This window comes from Arvicanthis niloticus, chromosome 1 (genome assembly GCF_011762505.2).
Source record: "Arvicanthis niloticus isolate mArvNil1 chromosome 1, mArvNil1.pat.X, whole genome shotgun sequence".
Taxonomy (NCBI): Eukaryota; Metazoa; Chordata; class Mammalia; order Rodentia; family Muridae; genus Arvicanthis; species Arvicanthis niloticus.
The window spans coordinates 149919661-149944319 of record NC_047658.1 but is presented as its reverse complement, the minus strand read 5'-3'; the positions used below and the strand labels follow the sequence as shown (position 1 = coordinate 149944319).

The following is a 24659-nucleotide window of genomic DNA, read 5'->3' as shown; positions in this document are numbered from 1 at the left end:
TCTTAGTCGGAAGGTTATGATTGGTTAAGCGCGTTGCCAAGCTCTGGACGCGGCTCGGCCATTGGAAGCCGCGGGCTGCCCCGCCCGCCGGTGAAGGTGAGAGTCTCCTCCAGTCACTGGCCCCCCGCACCGCACCGAGCAGCTCCCGGCTCGTGCTCAAGGTCTCAGCAGATTCCCTTGCGATGTCGCCTCCATCAGTCTTTGCCCAGGTTCCGCAAGCCCCGCCGGTTCTGGTCTTTAAGCTTACTGCGGACTTCCGGGATGATCCAGATCCCCGCAAGGTTAACCTCGGCGTGGGAGGTAAGGATGCAGTACCCTGGAATGCGAGCAGCTTTTGGGGGAGGTGGGTGTCGGAGGAGCTGAGGCTTAGTTTGGTGCCTTCCTGAGAGGGGACCCGGGAGAGAAGGCTGGGACCACCAGGACATCACCATCCTACCCATTTTGCAGATGGGCGATACAGAGTCCTTGGAAAGAGGGGGTGTTCAAGGTCACGCAGAACAGGTGTAACATCTGGAACACAAATGTAGTTTTTGTTTCTCCTCCCTGAGTTCTTTATAGTACTTGTTCTAAAGCAAAGATGGGATGCTAAGGAGAGAGAAGTCTGGTAGCTTCGGCGTCATGACCAGCTGGAACTAGGAATAAAAGAGCTGAATGGAGCTCTGGTCCGGTTTGAGCGAGTAGCAGGTTCCAGTTAGGAAGCCCGTTAACCCCACATGGGGAAGATGTAGGTTTGGTTTATTCTCAGAGTGGAGCCGATGAGGTGAAAGCCCAGCTCAGGCCTCACAGACGGGGTCATTTCCCGATTGTTTTTCTTGAACCAAGTTAGCCTTCTGTCAAGGACGTTTGTGTTGTGAAGTCTCTAAAGCCCTTTAGCTCCAGCCTCCAGCGACTTTGTCATGACTGGCATTTTGATGGTTTGACGCTTTAACAGAGCTTGGTTTGCATTTGGCCACGTGCAGAAGGGAGCCAAGGAGAGAAAAGTGAGCCGAATGATGTCCTCAGCTGGGAACCAACCCGAACCGAAAGCGCTAGAAGGTTAGAAAGAAGAAATGGAATTGTTTTGAAGCAGAGGGTGACGTGATTCAGAATCTAGGTTCTTAGAGAGGATGTGCTCACATAGTCCTTGTTCGTTCTCCCTCCCACCCCCCCCCCCCCCACACACTCTTCGAGTAGTAGGAGGGGCTGAGAGAAAATCCTAAAGTGCTGTTTTATTGATGATGTCTGGACATAAATGAAAGATAATATTTTCTCAACTTCTATGTATGTTTGAAACTTTTCAAAACAAAACATAAAAAGGTCAGTATTTGTTGTTTTGCCAGTGGAGAGAAATTTGATGTTTTTAGCAGCCCCCAGAGCAGGAGAAATACTGAAAGATTGTCTTGAATAAAAATCACAATATCACCATATAAGCTCTTTATGTAAATCCATCCCAGAACCTCCAAATGTTTATTTCCAGCCTCATGTAGATAGAAGAGCTAGCAAGGTCGATTGCTTGACTCATCTTGCAGGGCTTTTGTGGTGACTTAACCTAATGCAGTCAGTGCTTTGTGTGGGGTCCGGAGTATAAGTAGGAGTTATGTAAGTCTGAGCTATTTCGGTTGTTCCTTGTTGTCTCTTTGAGTGGATCTCTGGAAAGAAGTTGAATAAAAATGTTCAGCCTAAGAACCAAAAAATGAAATCTATGACATTGGTTCAGAAATAAAATATTCACGCACATGAAAACCTCCAGTCCAGATGACACTAGTCAGCCTTTGGTTCAGATACTCATCTCAGTAGTGACGTGCCTTTGTCACTATTTCTGGGAACCTAAGAACATGAGCAGATGAGTTATGTGTGTGAGTGTTCTGTCTATAGCAATTCTGGGAGGTTGCTTTCTTGCTGTCCTGTTTGCAAGGAAGGAGGCTGAAGCCCAGGGAGGAAGTATGGCTTGACCTCTACATAGGAGAGCTGGGATGCTAGGCAGGTCTTAGGCCTCAGGGTCTCTAGACTCTTCTCTGCTTGGGACACTTTCAGCTGGCCTGGGGGTAACCAGTAACCTGCAGAGAGAAGAGGCAAGAGACTCTGGGTGCCTGTGGCTCTGACTAAGGTTATCTAATGTCTTTGAAGCTGAGGAAGAATGAGGTACCAGGAATGAATGACAATTAGAATCTATCAAAAGTCCACCCCCAGCACCTCCCAGATTCTGTTAATAGGGTAATGCTACAGTGTGGGGTAATTGTATTGACCCCATCTATTAGCCAAGGGTCAGCAAACCAGGAACAATTATGTGTGAAGTGTGATCTGTCATGAAGGGGTTTGCATATAGGCCGATGTGATCATTACCATGACCTGTTCTGTGTGGCTGATAGATGCTCACATAGGAGTAATCAAAACGGCAATAAAAGGTCTCTTTCTGCATGTGTCTGTCCTGTTGTACTTACACACACACCTCAGCACACTCTCTGTAAAGGACATTCATTAATTACTGACTGAGAAGGTTGCTCCTCCCAAGGCCAAAGGTAATGGAAGGGCTCCCTCTCAGGTTCTATCTAGCAATGCTGGGCAGTTTTAGAATAAACTGTAATCTCATTAGCTGGTTCCTATTTGCTGATAGCTTCCTGAGAGATTTTTCTTCTTGCTGGACTGATTTCAATAGCTTTCTTGTCAGTACACAGAGCAGCAGGTCCCAGTTTTCACTGTGAAGCTTAGGGAGCTGGTGGGCTTAGTGATTCTCAAAGCTCTTTTAAGGACAGCGAGACACAAGTCCAACGTGATGCAAAGTCTCTTGTTTATTTTTTTTAATTTACTCTGTGTGTGTGTGTGTATGCATGTATGCATGTATGCATTCATGTGGAGGCCAGCTGTCGACACTGTGTCTTACACTACTGCTTCTACTTTATCTTTTGAGACAGTGTTTCTCACTGAACCTAATGCTCACTGATGGCATGACTGGCTGGCCAAAGATCCCAGGGATTTGCCTGTCTCCATCCACTGCTGGGAGCTCTAGGGTTGGTTACACGCCCATGCCCAGCTCTTTCTGTGAGTGCCTGGGATCTGAAGTCAGGTCATATGTGTAAGTGCTAGGCACTCAGTAGACCGAACCATCTCTCTCTTTTTAAAGCCATTCTCTCTCCCTGCCCCCCTTTTAAAATGAGAACTTATCTTTCTTTCTTTTGGTCTAGATAATGGTTTTTGATGTGGTTTCTCACCTCTGCAGATGGGATTGTTGGTTGGGTGAGCTGTATCAGGGTTCCTCAGAGCAGAGTTTGGAGAAGGACGCAGAGGCTTGTGTGTATGTGCTCTTGGGTGCAGGTAGGTAAGGGAAGGGGAACCCTCAGGGGGATGAAGGTGCTAGTTTGACATTTAATTCTCTGTTTTTCCTTTCTGCAAACAAAACTGCTGGGCTTGTCTGTAACCCTTGTGACTGTCCCGGAAGCTTACTCAGGAAGAAAGGACATGCATAGGTCGCAGAACTCAGCAGCGTGCTGATAAGAAGGCTCCTCCTGATACAGTGTTCTAGGCTGAGGGCTTTAGGATTTCCTTAGGCATGCCTATTACAGAGAAGGGCAGGGAGAGCGAAAAGGAGAGGGAGGGAGGGGTTGTGGGAGGGATGGGAGGAGGGAGAGCAAGAGAGCAGAGCGCTTTTGTTGGACTCAGTAGTGTCAGCTTAACTCATTATCTTTATGATCTTTGGGAAATAATTTCTGGCCTCAGTTTCCAGACTCCTAATACCTATGTATTTTGTGGTTTGTTAAAATAATTAAATGAGAATAGAGAAATGTACAAAGTATTTAGTAAATCCTTGTTATTACCGTGGCTTCAGTTTCCAGGAGGGTCTATAATTATGAGGGCTCGCCATCCTGGGTCTCCTCTCCTAGGGCCCTTCTTATTACCGCCATATGTTCACCAGCTCCTACACCCCCCCACCCCGTCCCCACACCCACACATTGCCCAGATGGCTGCTGGGATCACCAGCCACCCTTTTCCCTGCTGTATGAGTCCGGTCTTTGGGTTCATGGTTTTTTTCACATCCTCAGAGGTCTGCCTGCTTATCTTTCCTTTCATCTGCCATCATTGCCGTGTTTGGGGACTCCATTATTTCTCTTCTGGATCATTTCCGGAGCCTTCTGCTCTCAGTCCTCTGGGTTTGACTCTGTGGTGTCGCTCAGATGAGTCTATAAATGTACAGCTGTTGATGTCACTCCTTTTGGATGTTCCCATTAAAACAGAAGATTCTTGAAAGAAACTCTCCATGGTTCCTCCACAGAGCCTGCTTTAGACACATGGAAATGCAGCGCCACAAATGGCTTATGCTGTCCTGCGACTGAGGTCCCTGCACGGGTGTCCCTCAGACTGGAACACCTCTCCTCCCCTGTCTACCTTTTAAACCCTTCCTTATTAATCACTGTTAGCACTCCATCCTCTGTAAGATCTTCCCTAACCCAGCATGGAGATTTAAAGCATGCTGCGTTTCCTGGAAGAAGGGGGATATCTCTGTGTAGCTTCTTCTAGCCAGTGCCTGGCACAGTGGGTGAGTGCTTGTTGAATGTGAGTGCATGGCAGGAGGAAAGGGAAATGGGAACAAAACAGGACAGGCACAAGCAGTCCCCAGGAGAGGAGGAATGGTGGCTAGCCATCATGCTTGCCTTCCTTGCTCCAGCCATCCAGAGAAGTCTGCAGTCCTGCCTTACTGATGATAGCCCAGAACTGAACCTGGGAGAAATTGGGCAGTGAGAAGGGAGCAGCTGAATTGGGCATTTCTCTTCTCACAGTATAGTTAATCTTACTCTCAGGTATTCAGGGTGGGTTTTTTTTTTTGGGGGGGGGTGATAGTCAGAGTATATAACAACAATAAGAACAACCACACAGTGGCTTTTCCTTTCTTTTACATGTTTCACAATAATTTAGGAATGGCATTATCATAAATACTAATACACAGCATAGCTATGTTATATCATGTATGCAATATCCAGTTACAGATCTGAAGTTAATAGGACTGACTTTTCTGACTTGTGAGTCTAGATGGCATCCTTTCCGTGTGGTTCAGACATGCATCCATTCTGTGACTCCAGGAATCTTCTTTTGAAACAGCCTTGAGTGGTAGGACTTCCACTGGAGAGCATCTCTTTATAACTGTCTCCGTACACACCATCATCCCGGCTCTGCTCGCCGGGACTGGTGCAGGTGCCATGTTTCCCAACATTAGATTGGTTTTCAAAGGATGGAGATTTGGTAGAATTGAGGACCTTCACAGTAATAACATCCTATCTAAAAATCAAGTCTCCCAGAGACTTCCAGGGGCACATTGGCAGTGTTAGCCTCAGGTCTGACCAGATGGTCTGTTCCAAGAATAGCTCCCCCTCAGGAGGAGGTATTTTGGATGTCTTTAAAGAAATCCAGTCAGTTTCCACCTGGTTAAGTAAACTTTTTATACTTGTTGAAGGGAGTTAGAGAATGTAAATGCTGAGTCATATTCTGAGATTGATTCACCAGCCCAGAGACTACATTATAGGAGGTGAGGGGCCGTTCCAGCCCACATTTCTGTTATGCCTGGATATATTTCTTGGACTTATGGATGACTCATTTCTAGAAAATATAGTTATCTGATGGACTAGAAAACTTATTTTTATTAAAAATACATGACCTAAAATGGACTTATAAATGCTTAAGTATTTTGTTTATTGTTTACATTTTGGCTTGGTAGGTTTACACTTAGAAGTATTTTCTGTGACTATATTCATGCTTAGTGATATAGGAATATTCAACACAGTGTTTCTAATAGCAGGTGATTGAAATCACGGTTAATAGTAATTCATGCATAGGAAAGAGTGTCATCTCATCCATGGTGATGTCGTAGATGGCTCAACATGACAAGTTTCCACTTGCATTCATAATAAGAGAAATGCAAATAGAACCGCCTTGACACAGAGTGCACATTCATACTGGGAATTTACTAGTTGAGGTTGTGGGGAAGCGGATGCTCGCTCTTCACATTGCTGGTTCATGTGAATTGATGGTTGTCGTAGAGAGCCCTGGAGAGCAACTTAGAAGTATCTGTCCAAACACGCATCCATCAGCACGTCCGTTTCAAGCCTACATCTTTACAGATGTATTTGTCTACATGTGAGATGAAGTGTGTATGGCGTGGTTCACTGAAGTGTTGTTTTAATAGCTGACATAATAATTGCTTTAATAGCCTATGTAGTAAACAATTGTTTTAATAACCTACATAGCAAACAACTCGGATATCCAATGTGAAGCTGTCAAAATAAAATCTGGTTTATTCATCAGTTGAGCAGCTGTGAAAAAGAACAAAGAATCTTTCTGTGTATAAACATGAGGAGATCATCAAATGGCCAAAGCAAGGCACAGAATGTTGTGTGACACCCTGCTGGAGATTACCAAGTGCAGGAAGCTAGATTTGCCCGTGTGTTATAGGGAAATTCTGGATGGACACGTAAGAAACCAACACCAGTGTGTATAGAGACAGGGATTTGGGAACTGGGCAGATGTAGAGGACAGAATGAGGGCATGAAGATACTTCACCACCTATCAGAATGATACTGACAGTAAAAGATACAAGGGCTGGAGAAATGGCACAGTGGTTAAGAGCACTGTCTATTCTGAAGGACTGGGATCCCTAACACCCAGATGGCAGCTCACAACGATCTGTAACTCCAGTACCAAAGGGTCTGACATGCTCACACCGATGTACATAAAATAAAATTAAATAAATGAAGTTCCATTAGTTTAGCAAGTGAGTTAAAAAGATACTTGTAAATATATTCGAGGGATGAAGAAACATGCATGTTGGAAACCCTATGATGGTATGGTCCATATTTTATAAAAGAATATGCACACTGGCAGTAGAGATGAGGAAGTTGTATATTCATGCCCAGGTTCAGAATGCTAGGACTGTGTGGTTTAATGTAATGTTAAGTGTCTACACTTTTGGGTTAAGCTAAGATCTTTATAGTTAGTATGTGTTGCTCCGTAAGACACTAAGATATACATGAGTTAAAATTTAGTCAGAATCACTCTTAGAGCTTGGATTGGTAGCTCACTCAGTAGAGACAGAAGTGACCCCGATTGGGATCAGCTCAGAGATAGATGATTGGCTCAGGTCAAGGTCAAAGCAGCTGCCTGAAGAATCCAGCATAACTTAGAGTAGTGTAGGGGGAAGTCGGAAGGAGAAGAGGTCAGAACAGCCCGAGAATATGCTGAATGCACTAAAAGGTTGAAGGAATGCTTAGAAGTTTACTATGTAGCCTGATTAAATGTCATGAACTAGATGAAATTAGATCAGTGCGAGGCAATGGGAGGCAGCGAGTGTGTCTGAGCGGTGAAAATGTAAACACTGGCTGATTTCAAAATATGCAGAGAGGACAAAGATGTGTTTAAGTGGGTCCCTGGTCATTGTGTAACCAGTGGCTGTGCACCAGGCACAGGACATAGGCTTCCTGTGTGACAGGCTTCTGCATTTTTACGTCAGCTGGAGGAGGCAGATGTTTTTTGGTTTTCTCCTCCTTTCTCCATGGTTATATTTGGAGGTGCAGAGACTTTTGTGAAGTAGCTCCAAGCCAGACTTGTCCTACCTTTTGACATTGCATTATGACATTGTCATTGTCTACAAACCTGTTGGGTCATGTTGATAGCTATCCTGGGACACATGCAGGCTGTGGGCTGCAGTTTGGACTTGCCCAACCTAGGCTTTTCTGAAACGTGTGGGGATGGAATCTCTGAGCCTTAGAGATTGGCTATAGAGACCAGATCGCAGAGATGGCTTCCATTCGCAGACATGCCCCTCTCTTGCTTCACTGGCGTTTGTGGCATCCCAATTTTATTTCAGCATTCCAGTTCTGGAGGTCACATTAAAAACTGCATGATCTGAATGGGGAGACAGGAAGCGAGGCTGTCCTGTGTGCCCAGCACTAACCCAGGACTCAACGCAGCAAGTGAATGCACTTTGTGTTTCTGTCTGTATCCTGCTTTGGCTAGAAGGTGGTGGAATTTTCTCTGTCCGTTGTTACACACGCTGGCTTGGATGATGCCCGACATTCATGCGCATGTCTTTTTCCATATTCAGCATACCGCACAGATGACTCTCAGCCCTGGGTTTTACCAGTAGTGAGGAAGGTCGAACAGAAGATTGCTAACGACAGTAGCCTCAACCACGAGTACCTGCCCATCCTGGGCCTGGCAGAGTTCCGGAGCCTTGCTTCTCGCCTAGTGCTTGGAGACAACAGCCCAGCTATCAGGGAGAATCGGGTGAGTTTGGGGGTGTGGATAGCTTCTCATCAGGAACCGTAAATGTCTAAAAATAAAAGACTAAAAGCGCAATTTGCTTGGAGGTATGTGAAAGTTCTGTCTTGAGAATTCTCAGAAAATACATTTTTTGTTATTTATTTCTTTGAAGGTAAGCTGACCTGTCTTAAATTTTTATTTTATGTGCATGAGTGTTGTGCTTGCATGTAATGCCTGTGCTATATGTGAGCGCCTGGTGCCCAAGGAGGCCAGAAGAGGGCATTGGATCCCCTGGGACTGGCACAGATGGCTGTCAACTGTCATGTGGGTGCTGGGAATCGAACCTGGGTCCTCTGGAAGAGCAGCCAGGACTTTTAATGACTGAGCCATCTCTCGAGCCCACCAAATCCATTTTTAGTCAGCGTTGGCGGGTAATCATGGCTGTATCCGGAGCTTGGCTTTACTTACTCAGTTTTGTCTAGTACATTATCAGGTCTCAGCTGCTGGCATTGAAGTCGCTACTGGAAAAGCCAAGCAAAGAGAAGTTAATGGACTCTGAAGAGTTCGGAGTTGTATAGACTGGTCTCTGCCACTGCTTTTGACCATAGGCAAATCAATTTACCTACTTGCTCTCTGTATCTTAAATTTAGAAAGAAAAGAATTTGTAGCTCATAATCCCATCAGGGGTTCTTGCATAGGGGCTTTACTCTGAAATTATATGCAGAATTTCATTTATTTCTGGGGAAAAGTTTCCTTAATTTTACCCGCATTCTCAGGTGTCAGTAATCCCTCAACCTTCAAGGACCAGAATTCCCCGCCCTTTCTTATCTGAGGTAGTTCTTGAAGTCTTTCCCTCGGGCGCTCTCATTGAACTGCCTGTGCTATAACTACAGATGTGTGTATGAGTGTGTGTTAGAAGCAGACACTGTGAGGTAGGGTGCATATGGTGAGAGTTGCTGATGGAGAGATTCAGGGGACAGGGAGACCTTTGGGGCTGCAAATATGTTCCCAGTGGGACTCTGGCTCTCAGCTCTTGCTAAGTATTAGTGTTATCTTCTGCAAGTTGTAAGCTGGACCCTGTGAACCCCTTGCCAAGCCGATGGAGTCAGAATCTTGAAGGGCCACTTTGTCTCTCTCCCCACAACCCCAGTGGGAGGTTTTTCTTTTCTTTTCTTTTTTTTAATTTTTTTTTTAAGAGAGGTGTCTTAATTAGAGTTTTAGTGCTGTGAACAGACACCATGACCAATGCAAGTCTTATAAAGAACGACATTTACTTGGGGCTGTCTTACAGTTCCAAGGTTCAGTCCATCATCATCAAGGCGGGAACATGGCAGAGTCCAGGCAGGCATGGTGCAGGCAGAGCTGAGAGTTCTACATCTTCATCTGAAGGCTGATAGCAGAATACTGACTTCCAGGAAGCTAGGGCAAAGCCCACGCCCACAGTGACACACTCATTCCAATAGGTCACACCTACTATACAGGGCCACACCCTTTAATAGCGCCACTTCCAGGGCCTAGCATATAAAAACCATCACAAGACACTTTCTCTGTGCAGCCCTGGCTATCCTGGAACTCTTTCTGTAGGCCAGGCTGACCTCAAACCCAGAGATCCACCTGCTTCTGCCTCCCAAGTGCTGGGTGTGAGCTACCCCTGCCTGGCTTGGGAGTATTTTTAAGGGTACCCCCATTGACTCCAAACTCTGTCTAGGTTTAAAAAAATCAAAGTAGAGATAGAGAAGAAAACATCAATCCTGTTCTTGGGACAGGGGTGTGTGGGATGGCCCAGGGACAGCGGTAGGCAGAAGCAGGTCTCGGTTGTATAGAGACTCACCTGAAGACTACAGTTTGTACAGGGGTTACCTAAGGAAAGTGTTATTTGAGCAAGGTAAACCTGGCTGGCTGGGTGGGCGGGGAGAGCAAGAGTCTGCTTAGGTGTTGTGTAATTGAAATCAACTGTGCTCCTCAGCCCCGGGGCCATGAGGTAATGCAGGCTGCGGTTCACTGGTTCACTCGTGGAGAGGGCTGCATTGTGGAGACACTTGAGGTGTTCCTCACCTGTTGTTTACAGCAGGTTTTTCTTCTCCAGATACCCTGATAAGCTCAAGGGCAAGGTGAGTAAAGGTGGCTCACATGCTTGCTTTCCTACAGGTGACTTGAAGCAGGGAGGCTCCGGTGAAGGTCTTGGAACCCAGGTCACTGACTAAACAAGTAGTTAATCAAAGTTTGCACTAGATTTCTATATAAGGCTTTATCTTGCCTCAGGGAACGATAGGTATGGGATTTGTGTGCCAGGGTAGAGGATGGTATGGAAGAGCTGTCCCCCCAAATCCTGTATCCCCAGACAGAAAGTGGACAGTCTGTTTTAAAATCTGTAAGTTTTATTGCTCCTATGAGAATTTCATGCAGTATATTTTGGTCACACCCGTCTCCGTTTCTCACAGACCCTCCTGACTCTGTGTTTTCACTTTAAACCAAAACCAAAACCAAAAAAAACCAATACACCAGGTTCACTTTGTGCTGCCCATAAACTCATAGATACAAGGCCGTCCATTGGAGCATGAGGCCCACCCTGCTGCCTACCAGGAACCTTAGCCTTAAGAAAACCTGACCTTTCCTTCCTGCAGAAGCCAGCAATGCTCAGTAGCTCCTCAGTAAGGGATGGGGGCTCATGAACTCCTCTCCACTCCACGCTGGGATGATGATTTCCTTGGTCATACGTAGGAGAGCACGGCTGCTGTGAGTCCATGTGAGCAAGCATCCTTTCACGTCCAGAGCACACAGTTGTGTTCCAGTCCTCCCCAACCTCTGGTTCTTAGAAACCTTCTACTTCCTCCTCAGTGGTCCCTGAGCCATGTCTGTCTGTCTGTCTGTCTGTCTGTGTTAGTGTGTTATAGAGGTCTCATTTGTGGCTCTACACTCCACTGAGGTTGACTCTCTGAAGTTTGACCTGTTGCAAGCCTCTACATGTACCACAATCCAAAAGTAGAGACTTTTAATCTGAAAGTGGGGAACTTGAGCCCCTGGGAGTGGGGTCTGCTCTCTGCATATGCTATAGATTAATCAGCTGGGGCTATTGTTGGCAAATCAGAGGCCATACTGGGAGCTGCTTCTCTGAGAAAACTGTATTCTCAAGGTGGCTACTTTGTTGACAGTGTTCCTCTGTCCATGGATCTGGGGTTTGACCTCCTAAGACTGTAAGAACCTGGCCTGGGGCTCTGACCTTGACCTGGGAACATATTCTCTCTTGGTCTAGTTCATCTTCATTGTGTTGTGATTACAGAACAAACGTAAACACCAGTCTTTATGGCATCAGATATGTGAAGTTCCTGTTTTGGGGCTACTTCCCAGCATCTGCTTTATCCTGGGTACCAGCTGCTCCTGAGTTCTGAGCCTTTCTTTTTTTTTCCTGGACATTCTCTGCATCCCTGGGTCACTATCTTATTTCAGCCGGCTGTCAGCTCATGTAGATTCTTGTAATAGCCTCATTGGCCTTCTAGCCTCTAGTCTCCTTTTCATTCCAGTAAATTTGCCACACTACAAGTAGAGAGATCGTCCTTATAAAAAGGGCTAATGGTGTTACCTGCTCTCTTCCTCCACTTGGCGCACCTTTGTTGCCGTCTCCAGAGTATGGTCCAGTCCGTGACCTTGGCATCTCTCTCCCTGTTACCCCTCTAGGATCCTGCCAGTCTAAGAGTGTTGCTATTCTGCAGACCCACAGGCCTATCAGGACTCGGAACCCATGCCTGGCTTTTCCCTCTGCATAGAATGCCCTTCCTTGTTTCACCAATTCTCTAGCCACACCTCTGAGACCTTCGAGACCGGATCAAGGGTCACTTCTGTGCTGAATTGTTCACTTTCTCAGGCGTGGCTAGTTATTTATGTTCTCTGAATTATGACGTGGCTGTTTGAAGTCTGGCAGTAGTAAAACTCACTGTGGCTTTACTCCTATGCCTAAATTAATGTGTGAGTATTTTGCTTACATGTATACATGCGCCACGTGCATACTTGGTGCCCATGGAGGTCAGAAGAGTGTTTCAGATCCTCTGGAACTAGAGTTTCAGATGGCTATGAGTCACCATGTGGATGCAGGGAACTGAAACCAGGTCCTGTATAAGAGCAGCAAGTGCTCTTAATTGCTGAGCCATGACTCCAGCGCCTTACAATGTCTGATTTTATAAGGCTTTTTTCTCCCGCCATTTGTGATCCTGGCTAGGGATTGTCTCACAGTTTGTAATCCTGGGTAGGCATCATCTCACCATTTGTGATCTTGGCTAGGGATCATCTCACAATTTGTGATCCTGGCTAGGGATCGTGGCTTGCTTATTCACTTTGTACATGTTCCATATTTAGCTCATGGAACTTCTGAGGGTCTCAGATGTTTGAGTGAGTCACTTGTCAGAAGAGCTAGGACCCAGCAGTGACCAAACATACACGTGACCACAGAGACAGCCCCTGCTTCCGTTTACTGTGTTAAAGTTGTCAACTGCCACAGAATGAGAGGAAGAGGAGGAGGAGGCATGTTAGCCATGGGGAAGGAGGGAGGCTAGCTTCAGTTTTGAACTGGAGTGGCCAAATAGGAAAAAGGGGGGGGAGGGAGGGTAGTGGAGACAAGACGTGAAAAATGAGCGGGAAGGCAGACAGTAACGTCTTCCTCAGACCTCATTCCTCTTGAAGTTTAAAGTTACTGTAACCTGCTTCTGGGATCCTTACTGCTGCTTCTTACATTTTTCCCAGACTTTAGGATTCAGACAAAATGTCCACTTTCCTCTCCCATAGAGCAGTGTTTCAGGCTCTGCCATCACTGAGCTCTGCAGGCATGGCAGGTAGCCACAGTAGACCTGACTTGTACTGAGATCTCAGTCTCCTACTTTGGCCCTCGCCTCAAGGAGTCCGGGGATCTTGCCCTACCTTGGGTATTTGCCACACTAGGTTTTTTTCTTCAGCCAGTTGGGCAGAAGCTTGTGTAGTGGTGTGTATAGATATGGTGAGAGTTGCTATGCCACCCAGGTGACGTGTGAGCCTGGCTGCGAACAGCTTCTGGTGGGCTCTGTTCGCCTCACAGTAAAATAACACGAGCAAATTATGGTATCTGACATATTCCTAGAGTCAGCAGTTGTATGTCAACATAGAAAGGAGCTGCAGAGACTGTCTTGTTTTAACTGTTTGGCTGCTTGTTCTGGATACCTGTCTCGTGACTTGCGTTCAAGTGACTGAGTCTGTGAATTGTCTGGACTTCCTTAGATATTAATGATTTTCCTGGGTTTTTGTTTGTTTGTTTTTTGTTTTTGTTTTTGTTTTTTAATCAAATATAGAACTTTTCTTGGCCAAAAAAGTTTCTACAATGACGTTATTCACAAAAGGCAGTTTCTGTTAATGCTTATATTTAGTGTAACCCATGTGTCACTGAAACCATTCAGTGTTTAATTTTTAGAGCACAATGATTTAAGAATTCAGTATTTCACGTGTCATATGTTATGAGTGCCAGGTAGCTGATGTTAATGAAGTGGATTTATAATTTCAGGATTGTTTTCAGTCCTGTGTACCCATGCTCTGACACAGTTTGTGTCTGAGGAGGGAGGGCGGGGCTAACCTCGGGACCTCTACTCTGCATTATTTTTCTTTGCTGTCTTTTAGGATTAGTGTTAGCTTAGAGCTTTAGAACAGCCTTTCTCTTCTAAAGGGAGATTTTCTTCTTTTAACCTTTTTATTATTGCAGATACCATAATGACCAAATCCATGCCCACGTCACATTACTTCAAGGTCATCTGTATTTTCGAGTCTTGTATAAGATTGAACCACTGCCAGAGCAAATTCAAGATAGCCGAATATGTTTTTTAAATCATGAAATTTTACAAACAACACAGGAACGTATCTTTTTGTGTGACTTTAGAAGCATCACGTAGGGCTGGAGAGATGGCTTCTGGTTAAGAGTACTTCCTGCTCTACTGGAGGGCTGGGGTTTCGATCCTATAGCATTCACACCGGGCAGCTTACAAATGGCTGTAACTCCAGCTCCAAGTGTTTCAAAACCTGTTTCTGGCCTCTGTGGGCATGCACACACACACATACAACTACACACACACACACACACACACACACACTCCTTAGAGAAAACCAATGTACAGAACAAAGTCCCTTTCTTTCCACTATGGTTATTTCTAGAGTCTTTCACGAAGTTGTCACTGTTATGAGATTGCTGTGTGTCCCTCGGCATTAATTACTTTTTGGTACCGTGATAAAACACCAGGACCAAAAGCATGAAGAAAGAGTTCATTTTGGCCTATGGTTCCAGAGGTTCAGGTCCTTAATGAAAGGGAGTCGTGGCAGGCAGCTGAGAGTTACGTCTTTAGCTGTGTACAGAATGCAGAGAATGAACAGGGGGTGGGGTGAGGCCTAAGCCCTGAAAACCCTTCCCCAGCGAGCACTTCTGCAGAACTGTACCTGCTAAAGGTTACATACCCCTCCCCCTCTCCACAGCGCCATCTACTGGGATCAGGCGGTCAGACATCTCAGCCTATGGTGTTGAAACTACACCTTTCTTTTGTTGTTTTGTTTTATTTTGTTTTGTTTTGAGACAGGGTTTCTTTTTGTAATAGCCCTTTCTAGAACTCCCTCTGTAGACCAGGCTGGCCTCAAACTCATAGAGATTCACCTTCCTCTGCCTCCTGAGTGCTGGTATTAAAGGTGTATGTCTCTACTGCCTGGCACTTATGCTCTCTCTGTCTGTCTCTGTCTCTATCTATCTCTGTCTGTCTGTCTGTCTGTCTGTCTGTCTCTCTGTCTCTCTGTCTCTCTCTCTCTCTCTGGGATTGGACCCAGAGCCCTTCACATGCTGGGCAAATGTTTTAGTACTACAACTGTGGTGGTTTGACTATGCTTGGCCTAGGGTGTGGCACTATTAGGAGATGTGGCCTTGTTGGAGGACTCAAATGACTGTGGAGGTGGGCTGGGAGACCCTCCTCCTAGCTATGTGGGAGCCTGTCTTCTGGCTGCCTTCCCATTAAGATGTAGAACTCTTGGCTCCTCCTGCACCATGCCTGCCTGTATGCTGCCATGACACCTGCCTTGATGATAATGGATGGAACCTCTGACCTGTAAGCCAGCCCCAATTAAATGTCCTTTATAAGAGTTGCCTTGGCTAGGCAGTGGTGGTGCACGCCTTTAATCCCAGCACTTGGGAGGCAGAGGCAGGTGGATTTCTGAGTTCGAGGCCAGCCTGGTCTACAGAGTGAGTTCCAGGACAGTCAGGGCTACACAGAGAAACCCTGTCTCGGGAAGAAAAAAAAAAAAAAAAAAAAGGGTTGCCTTGGTCATGATGTCTCTTCACAGCATTGGAAACTCTAACTAAGACAACATCCTAGCTGCCTCCTTTATTTACAGCTGCCTCCCTATCCTTTTGTTCTTCTTAATCTTGTAGGCGTATTAGGCAACATTCAATTTATTTATGTCTTCTATCTCTACTGAAAGGTTATGCTGAAGCCTCGTTAGGGTTTGAAGGGTCAGATCAAAGACAGGTGGATGGAGCGACATACAGAAGGCAGAGTGAGCAGATCCCGAGCTGGGAGACCTCATGGCATGCTCTCTGTCCTTTTGTGAACCATTTATTTTTCTCAGTCTGTTTCCTCATTTGTCAACTGGAGACATACGGTTTACTTTGTAGAGTATGCGAGGGCCAAGTGGGACTCTAGGTGAAGGTATTTTTCTAAATGGTAAAACAGAGGACTTTCATTATTGCCTGTATTAGGACTTTTTAGGCTGAGAGGAAACTGAACAGATGAGAGGGAAATCTGCCTGTCATCTTTGGTTGAGAGAACACATCCCCAGGGATTAATACACCTGTGTTCCATAGATAGATGGGAGTCAAGGGTCAGCTTGAAGTAAATGCCCAGGATCCTAATGAAAGGAGTGATCTTGGACTGGGTGCTCAACAGATGGGGTTCCCTTCCAAGGCACACATTAGCGTGGCCTAGGGCCTTCTACCTGTGTTCAAGATGGAAGTTCTTCCTGGCGTCAGAACTATGAGATTGAAGACCTGGCTGGACGTCCTGCTCACTGGTGACTGAGCAGGGACTTCACCTCTTACCTTTCTGTCTCTTGGTTTCCCCATGTGTAAATATGAGCAAGTAATCGGGTCTTCCCGTAATTGTTGGAAGTTTTGAGGAACTCCTACATGTAAGGGGCTTTAGCCAGGAAAAGGACAAAGTATGTTGTCATGATTGTTTTACTCTTTCGATTATTAGCTGATGTCACCACTGTCAACAACCTGTGACTGCAAATCTTCTCTTTCAGGTTGGAGGTGTGCAGTCTTTGGGCGGGACAGGCGCACTTCGAATTGGAGCTGACTTCTTAGGGCGATGGTACAATGGCACAGACAACAAGAATACACCGATCTATGTATCATCGCCAACCTGGGGTGAGCCTGCCAGCTGTGGAGAGGAGAGCCAAGCATCTGGGAGGGCTGTCTTTATGACATGTAGTGACTGCATGTAAGATGTGATCTATTCCTGGGAGGGCTAGCTTCGGGGAGCCGTCGAGCACTGGATTATAGCAGCAGCCAGAGAAAAGCTACTGCTCAGATTTCAGCTGGGAGCGCCTTGCCCAAGATTCCCTGTAGTCTTGCATTGTATTCTGTCTATAGGGTTTCATAAAGGTGGACATAAGAAGCAGGCAGCCCTGTGGTAGGCTGCAAGTCTGGAGTTCTTATAACTGGTTGAACTTGTTCCTGGTATAACTCAATAGCTAGCCTCTATGACACCCAATGGACATTGAGCCTGAGGGCCCGAAGCTCACCTGTGTTCCTTCTGACTCTGCCACCTTGTGTTTGAAAAGCACTTAACATCTGTCCCTTTGCTTCGCAGAGAACCATAACGCCGTGTTTTCTGCCGCTGGTTTTAAAGATATTCGGTCCTACTGCTACTGGGATGCAGAGAAGAGAGGACTTAACCTCCAGGGTTTCCTGAATGATCTGGAGGTGGGTGATACAGAAGAGCAGGAGAGAAGCATTTGGATCAGTTGATAAGTGAGAACCTGAGACTTTCTCCAAATCAGAGAGTGGGTTCTGAGGTAGCACATGAGAGATGTGTATGAGACACTGAGAATATGGCTAATGCTTGCCCTGTACTGTGTGTGACCCGTGTTCTGCTGACCGTCCCCTGGTATCCCTGCTCTGTCAGAGCTGATGTAACCTTCTTCTCCTCAGAATGCTCCCGAGTTCTCCATCTTTGTCCTCCATGCCTGTGCACACAACCCAACGGGGACCGACCCGACTCAAGAGGAATGGAAGCAGATCGCTGCTGTCATGAAGGTAATGGCTCCTGCTCAGCATCCCTGGTGAGGAGGCTGCATGGGTTTGTTTTATTTAGTTGTTACTTCTTAATCATTTAAAAGCACAGCCTGCTTACTGAAGGATCTGGAAAATGGAGAGAAGTCCAAAGAAGAAAATAGATAATAACTGTAAATCTTATTACTCCTGCAGACACTAGTAAGTGTTTTGGTGGAAGGATTATCAGAGAGTGTGTGGTTTTTTAAAATGTATATCTGTTCTGCAAAGGAGGAATCATTTTGTTAATATTATTTTGCAGCATTTCCCCCCTTTATCTCTTTATATACACAATATTAATGGTTTATAGCATACTTTTTCATGCCATATGATCCTTTTGTGCCATCTTGGGGGATTGGGTAAATTGGTTGAGTAATATTTAATTTCAGATTTCTTGACCTGATTTATTTATGTAGTAAAACACACACAGAGACTCTTCCCCTCCCCGAGCCTCTCTCTCTCTTGTTTGTTTGGTTTTTTTAAATCATTTTTTTTTGAGACAAGGTTTTTCTGTGTAGCCCTGGCTGTCCTGGAACTCGATCTGTAGACCAAGCTGTCCTCGAACTCACAGAGATCCGACTGCCCCTGCCTCCTGAGTGCTGTAATTAACAGTGTGAGCCACCACCACCTGGCGAGACTTTATCTCTTTAGGATTGCATTCTGATGAGAATTTCTAGCTCAAAGTGTACATTCTCATCACCATGGTTATGGGATGTTTATTAAGCAACTGTTAGGTGTTGGGTACCATTGGGGTCTGGTAGTGAACATAGCTGATAGAGCCCTTGCCCTGAAGAGCATAGAGCCTGTTTGGGAAGAATTCTGGGTTAGTATTCAAGTAATTCCAATATTGTGAGATAAGGCTTGGGTGAGTTCTGTGGGGTATGCTGAACAGATTTTATTGCTGGTGTTGGGCTAAACTTCCTAGAAGAAGTGGTCCTCTGCTGAGTCTTCAAAGGAGGAGATAAGAAGGCATTGTCTAGAGGGAGCTGTGGAAAGCTGGTGGCGGGCAGGGAGGGGGAAGCCTGGCCACAGCCCCACCCAGGCAGATAGTATGCAAATTTAAAGAACTGAAGGACACTCTCATTACTCCCTGGAGTTCTGGGGGAGGGCAAGCGGGAGTATCTACCCTGGTAACAGTGAAGTAGATCTGCTGGAAGCTGGCTGTGTCGGCTGGTAAGGCAGCACTGACGTGAGGAGCCCTGAGGAGCCCGGGGTCGCCAGGCCTCAGTTAATTAGCTTATCACACCAGAAATTCCTGCAGAAAGATCCATGACACAACAGCACCTCCGAGCTTCAGGAACGAGCCGTTGCCAAAGCTGCCTGCATCTTGACCCGGAGCACAGCCTACACTGTTAAGGAAGGGTTACCAAAACCCGGTGTTTGCTGCTTGGTGTTCGTGAAACAGTGCTGGGTGCAGAGTGGCGGGCGGAAAATGAATGCATACAGACAAGAACCACAAGGAAGGTTCTGGGTAGAAATTCCTTCCAGGCACCAAGTGGGAAGGAAGGGCCCGCGTTTGAGTCCGCTTCCGGACAAGGCCCTACCCTGACTCGCTTTCCTTCCTCGCAGCGCCGTTTTCTGTTCCCCTTCTTTGACTCAGCCTATCAGGGCTTTGCATCTGGAGACCTAGAGAAAGATGCGTGGGCTATTCGCTATTTTGTGTCTGAAGGCTTCGAGCTCTTCTGTGCCCAGTCCTTCTCCAAGAACTTCGGGCTCTACAGTGAGTGCTTTCCAGAGTCGCAGCCCTGCCTCCCTGCCCCGAAACACCACGTTAGCCGCTGAGCCTGCCTCTCTCCTGTCTTCTCCTTAGATGAGAGAGTGGGGAATCTGACCGTGGTCGGAAAAGAATCTGACAGCATCCTGCGGGTCCTTTCCCAGATGGAGAAGATTGTACGAATCACGTGGTCCAATCCCCCAGCCCAGGGAGCTCGGATCGTGGCCACCACCCTCTCTGATCCAGAGCTCTTTAAAGAATGGTAAGGGGCTTGCATCCTGATGGGCGAGGGCAGAAACCAGGAATGCATAGCTGAGTGGTTCTGCTGCATTTGCTTAGGTTTTGTCCTTTTATCTCTAGAGACACAGGATGCAATTTTTAAAATTTTTTTTCTTTCCTTCCTTTCATGTATGAGTGCATGTACATCTGTTACATGTACACCTGCAGCCCAGAAGAAGGCTTCGGATCCCTTTATAGATGGTCATGAGCCACCATGTGGATGCTGGGAATTGAACTCAGGACCTTTGGTCGTAGCAGCCAGTGCACTTAATCGCTAAGCCATCTCCCCAGTCCCAGGATGTGATTATTTTCCACCTCTCTGAAAGTCAGGTGTTTCCTCAAAGCCGGGCTGATACCCACATCACCTGTGCAGGGTAGCACAGCGTCTGAGGTGTGGAGAAGCCCTGCAATGGATGTCAGTTCCTCCACAGCCCAGTCTTCCTTCTGTAAAGCTGGAGAACAGGGATTCCCAGAGAGTAGACTGTCTGACTTGAGGCAGTGTGGCCGTTTTTTTGGGCTCTCCCTTCTCTTCCTGTGCATAACACAGGCTGATGAAATTTAGCTTATAGACAATATATAGACATATATAGTAGAAAAGACCCCTGATAGTAACCACTAAAGGCGTGGAGCCATTATAGCATATACTTTGACAACAGCTACTTCAATCTTATGAAATCTTTACTTCTGGAATTTTCCTGACTGTGGTTAAACCAAAGAAAGCTGAAACTACCAGACTCGGAATGGTAGATAAGGGTGAAGACCTGTGTTTTATCTTATTTAAGAAGACCATAGCTTTCATGTCATGGTTAAGTGTATGATACATAGATCAGTTAGGCCTAGTGGAGTACATGATACTGTTGGTGTCAGCACTCCAGTGGAGCCTGAAAGGGGTGTTAGTGTATTATAGCTGGACTCCCCTCTGTGCCTCTGTTCATTCACCTGACCAGGAACCCAGGTACCATAATAGACGTGTTGTGAGCTTATGATAAACTTTCAGTCCGAGCTGCAGGGTGTTTGTGTGTGTTTGTTTGTTTTGGGCACAGGGTCTTGCTGTGTGTCTCAGACTGGCCTGGAACTCTAGACTGGTCTGGCCTCAAACTCACAGAGATCTTCTTGTCTCTGCCTCTGCTGGGTCTAATGGTTTGCACCACCACCGCCTGGCTTAAATTACAGCTGTTAAACCTGTGTATTTCTGTGAACCCTCTCTTCATGCATGGGTATTGATTACCTCTGCCCATGTCCCAGGAAAGATAATGTGAAGACAATGGCTGACCGGATTCTGACCATGAGATCCGAACTCAGGGCACGATTAGAAGCTCTCAAGACCCCTGGGACTTGGTCTCACATCACTGAGCAGATTGGAATGTTCAGCTTCACTGGGTTAAACCGTAAGTGCCCGGCTCCCCATCCCCTGAGTACTTGTGTGCACGCAGATGCAGCAGTTCTTTAGGCAACTGTTGCCAATCAGTCAGATGTCACTTTGGACCAGAGCGAGTTAGGTTTTCTCAGTCTGGGCTTCCAGTCTCGAGAGCATTGTTGTGGTCTGCCCTTTTGACCCAGGATTTTGTTACTTTTATTTTTGTAGGTCAGAAAGTGACTCGGAGCAGGCTGGGAAGTAACAAGATTTGTAGCTTGGATCTTTAATTTGTAACCAGTTTCTCCTATATTGTCTGGTGCCTCTGGTTTTACTTTAATGAGTATAAATGCTACATGTGATTCCTTAGGGACCAAACTTAACAGGGCTTTTGCAGTCTCCAGGTACTGCTCTTGAAAACATGTTGCAAAGTTCTCTCTCCTTGTCATAAATCTCAAAATTGAGTTGGTAGTAGGGATTAAAAGCAGATTGGAAATGCAGTGGGCTTGATTTTGGCCAGCTGTCAGAGTTTCATTTTGATAGAGGAGTCATTTCTTAATAAGACGCTTCTGAGTGCCTGCTGCATACTTGCTGATAGACTGGTGCAGAGTGGCCACACACCTGTCAGCCTGGTGGCTCTAGGTTGGGATATGTGTTGCTGTCTGTTGTCAGGGAAACACTAGAGGCCTCAGTCAATGTCAGGGCTGTCAGTTCTGGTTTGAAATGGGCTGAGGAACAAACCAAAGGAGATATAGAAAGACATGATCACGACTGTATTACAGATTTGTATTCAAATGAGGCTGCCCCAGAAAGTGGTGAATGGCTTGGTTAGCTGCTGGGGTCCTTGTGATTGTGGGATAGAGTTCGTTGAGAAGTCATCTTTGTGCAGCCGTTAAAAAAATGGGACTGAACATGGTGTGCGAGCCTCTAAGAGTTAACAAGAAGGGGATCCCCAGGAGAGCATTCTCCTTCTATTCAGAGTAGGAAAATGTTTTTATCACAACTTGATAAGTGGTAGGAATCGATTGAACCTGGCTGTTCGCATCTGATGTCAGTAATCGTTTTGTTTTTGTTTGTTGGCATTTTCTGGGGTCACTGGGAGAGAGTTTCAAGACAGGGTTTCTCTGTGTAGCCCTGGCTGTCCTAGAACTAGCCCTGTAGACCAGACTGGCCTCAGACTCAGAGATCTGCCTGCCTCTGCCTCCCAAGTGCTGGATTAAAGGTGTGCGCCACCACCGCCCGGCTTCATTCATTGTTTTTTAATGACAGAGTTTGTTCTATTTTTTTTCTTCCCCCCAATTTTATTAAGAAAACATACAGAGCCAGGTGTGGTGGTACACAGCCTTTCATTCAGCACTCGGGAGGCAGCGTTGAACTTTTCCTATGCCCCATCTGTGAAATGGGCATGATAGGTTATCACCAAAAACACTGAGGCACTTAGAACACTGCCTAGCATGCCACACCTGCCCACTAATTTGTGTGATTTTATTGTTTTACTCTGCTCGTAATGTGCTAATTAAGCAAAAAATGTGCTATAATTCTATCACAGTTTTGCAGAGAAACAAAATCACAGTAGTGATTGGGGAAGTGCAGGCATCTGTCCTCTTCTGCTTTCATGTGTGGGTTTTTTTCTGCAAACATGGAATCCCTGCTGCATCCAGGGGGGCTGAGGAGTGAATGGTCCAGAGGCTAGGATCTGATGGTCCTAGGTCACAGGGTCACAGAGCCTGTTGGTTCACTTACAGGTCGGTTAGCTATATATTGCGATGGGCTCCTGTCAGATGTACTGTGAAATGAAATGCTGACTGGAGGTTGTTGGATGCTCAGGACTAAGCAGCCAGACTGGGGTGGGGGGACCCAAAGCTGGTGTCCAGTAGCCAGTTTTCCCTACCAGGGTACTGCCCTTGTATCTGATGGTTGCTCTCAGTTGAGAGGGTTATCTAATATGCAAAGTCTGGCTGAGAGGTCATCCCAGATTCAAAGCTCCCTCTTCTGCTGTCTGTTGTGAACATCCTGAAAATTGAATATTAATTACTGAGAAGTCTTTCCGGGATCTAGTGAGTAGTTTTCTTTTTGTCAATTGCACAAAAGGACAAAGTAGCTCCCTTTTGTTTAGCTCGACTGCGTTAAGGAGGAAGGAGGAGGATGGCAAGTGTCCTGTGACCTCTGAGTGTCCACTGCCCAAGTCACTGTCTGTCCTCCTGTCTTCTCTACAGCCAAGCAGGTCGAGTACATGGTCAACGAGAAGCACATCTATCTGCTGCCGAGCGGTCGGATCAACATGTGCGGCTTGACCACCAAGAACCTAGATTACGTCGCTACCTCCATCCACGAAGCCGTCACCAAAATCCAGTGAAGAGACACGGCTGAGTTCACGCCACCAAAGCAGTTCTTGTCACTACTCTTCCTGCCTGCGCAAACCTCGCTGTACATGTCCTTATTAGAGATGACCATGGGGAGGCACCTGCTGCTTAGCTGGCCCCACATGAGAAGACATTTCCTGAAATGAACCCGTGGGGCCTGGGGTTAGAGCCTTTTGGAAACCAGAGCAGATCAAAGTTATTTAAGAATAAAAAGTACTTTGATATGAGATGTAATCACCTTGCCTTCCTCTCTAGCATTCTGCAGGAGTGTGGCCCACGGAGCCTGGGCTTCTGCGCGTTGCTTGACTCTGTACAAAAGTCCATAGTCAAAGATCAAGTTGTCTGAGGCGTCGGATGTGACTGTAGGTATTGGCTGGGGCATTAAAACTCATCATCTTCACCCGTCTCTGTCTCTTGTCCCCCTGATCTTCCTGCATGGTTGTGTCCCTGGTCTGGAACATTAGTTTTTTAAGGCAATTGTGGCCAGTATTTATATCATGACACACAAATGGATTTACATATTTAACTGAAATGAAAGTCCCACTAAACGGTATTTGCTCTTGTGATATGTGGCACATTGTGATATTTTCTTAGTCTATTCTCTTGTGTTCTGTTTCATTTAAAAAAAAAATTAAAATGCTGATCAAGACAAATGGAATTGAGTCTGTGATCCATTAATGAGTTGTCACCCACAATTTAGAATGAAGTCTTTAGATGGATTTGCTAATGGCAAAAGGTAAAGAAAAACAAAACAGAATGTCGTGGATAGCCCCGGCCTTGTATTTTGTTGAAAATTCCACGTTCCTGGGAAGGGCTGCAGAGAAGGAGTGAATCAGTACACAGGTGACTTCTAGTGAACCTTATGCCCACCTTAATTTGTAAAATAAAGGCTAGAGCCAGTGATTGGGCAGAAGAAGGGGAGGTGGAGAAATAAAGGTGTGGGAGGAGAGAGAGAAAGAGAGAGAGAGAAGATGGAGGAGCAGGAGGTGGAAGGACAATGGAGGAGAAGCATGAGGCTTGGAAAACCCACAAGTTATAAGGGTCTCATAGCTGGGGAACAGAGTAGTATAGTGGTGAATCTGCCCAATCTAGGCCTGCAGCTTATATTCATAATTATTGAGTTGTGTTTTCTTTGACCAGCCTTATTTGGGTTGGAGATTTACTGCAACATGCGTTCTTGAAATTGGAAGTTTGGGATCATGGCTGTAAGTCCACGTTGCTTTTGTAGGTTTATCAGTCAGACACCAGCCATTTTCTTATTTTTTCTAAGAAACTGGGAGGATTTCAAGGGGTTCTAGAATACCAGCTCTTCCCGTAACTGCTGGAGCTGCTTGTCCCTAGAGTACTGGAAAAATTACAGCTGCTTAAACACACCACAATTTCCAGAGTCCCTGAACTCTGCGAATG

The 24659-nt window shown here is 46.0% G+C and overlaps 1 protein-coding gene across 1 annotated transcript; it reads left to right on the top strand.

Moving 5' to 3' along the window:
• Positions 1-49: 49 nt before the first annotated feature.
• Positions 50-23905, top strand: Got1 (glutamic-oxaloacetic transaminase 1). Its single transcript, XM_034516250.2, has 9 exons — positions 50-300; positions 8066-8247; positions 16513-16636; positions 17082-17194; positions 17423-17527; positions 19112-19262; positions 19353-19518; positions 20781-20923; positions 23106-23905. Exons 1-9 carry the CDS (start codon positions 183-185, stop codon positions 23243-23245), a joined length of 1242 nt encoding a protein of 413 aa, XP_034372141.1. The 5' UTR covers positions 50-182; the 3' UTR covers positions 23246-23905.
• The last annotated feature ends 754 nt before the right edge of the window (positions 23906-24659 follow it).

Coding starts and splice junctions, on each gene's coding strand:
- Got1 (XM_034516250.2), top strand. CDS start 183: ATGTCGCCTCCATCAGTCTTTGCCCAGGTTCCGCAAGCCCCGCCGGTT. Junction 17,195..17,422: donor GTTTCCTGAATGATCTGGAG/GTGGGTGATACA, acceptor TCTTCTCCTCAG/AATGCTCCCGAGTTCTCCAT. Junction 19,263..19,352: donor CAAGAACTTCGGGCTCTACA/GTGAGTGCTTTC, acceptor TCTTCTCCTTAG/ATGAGAGAGTGGGGAATCTG.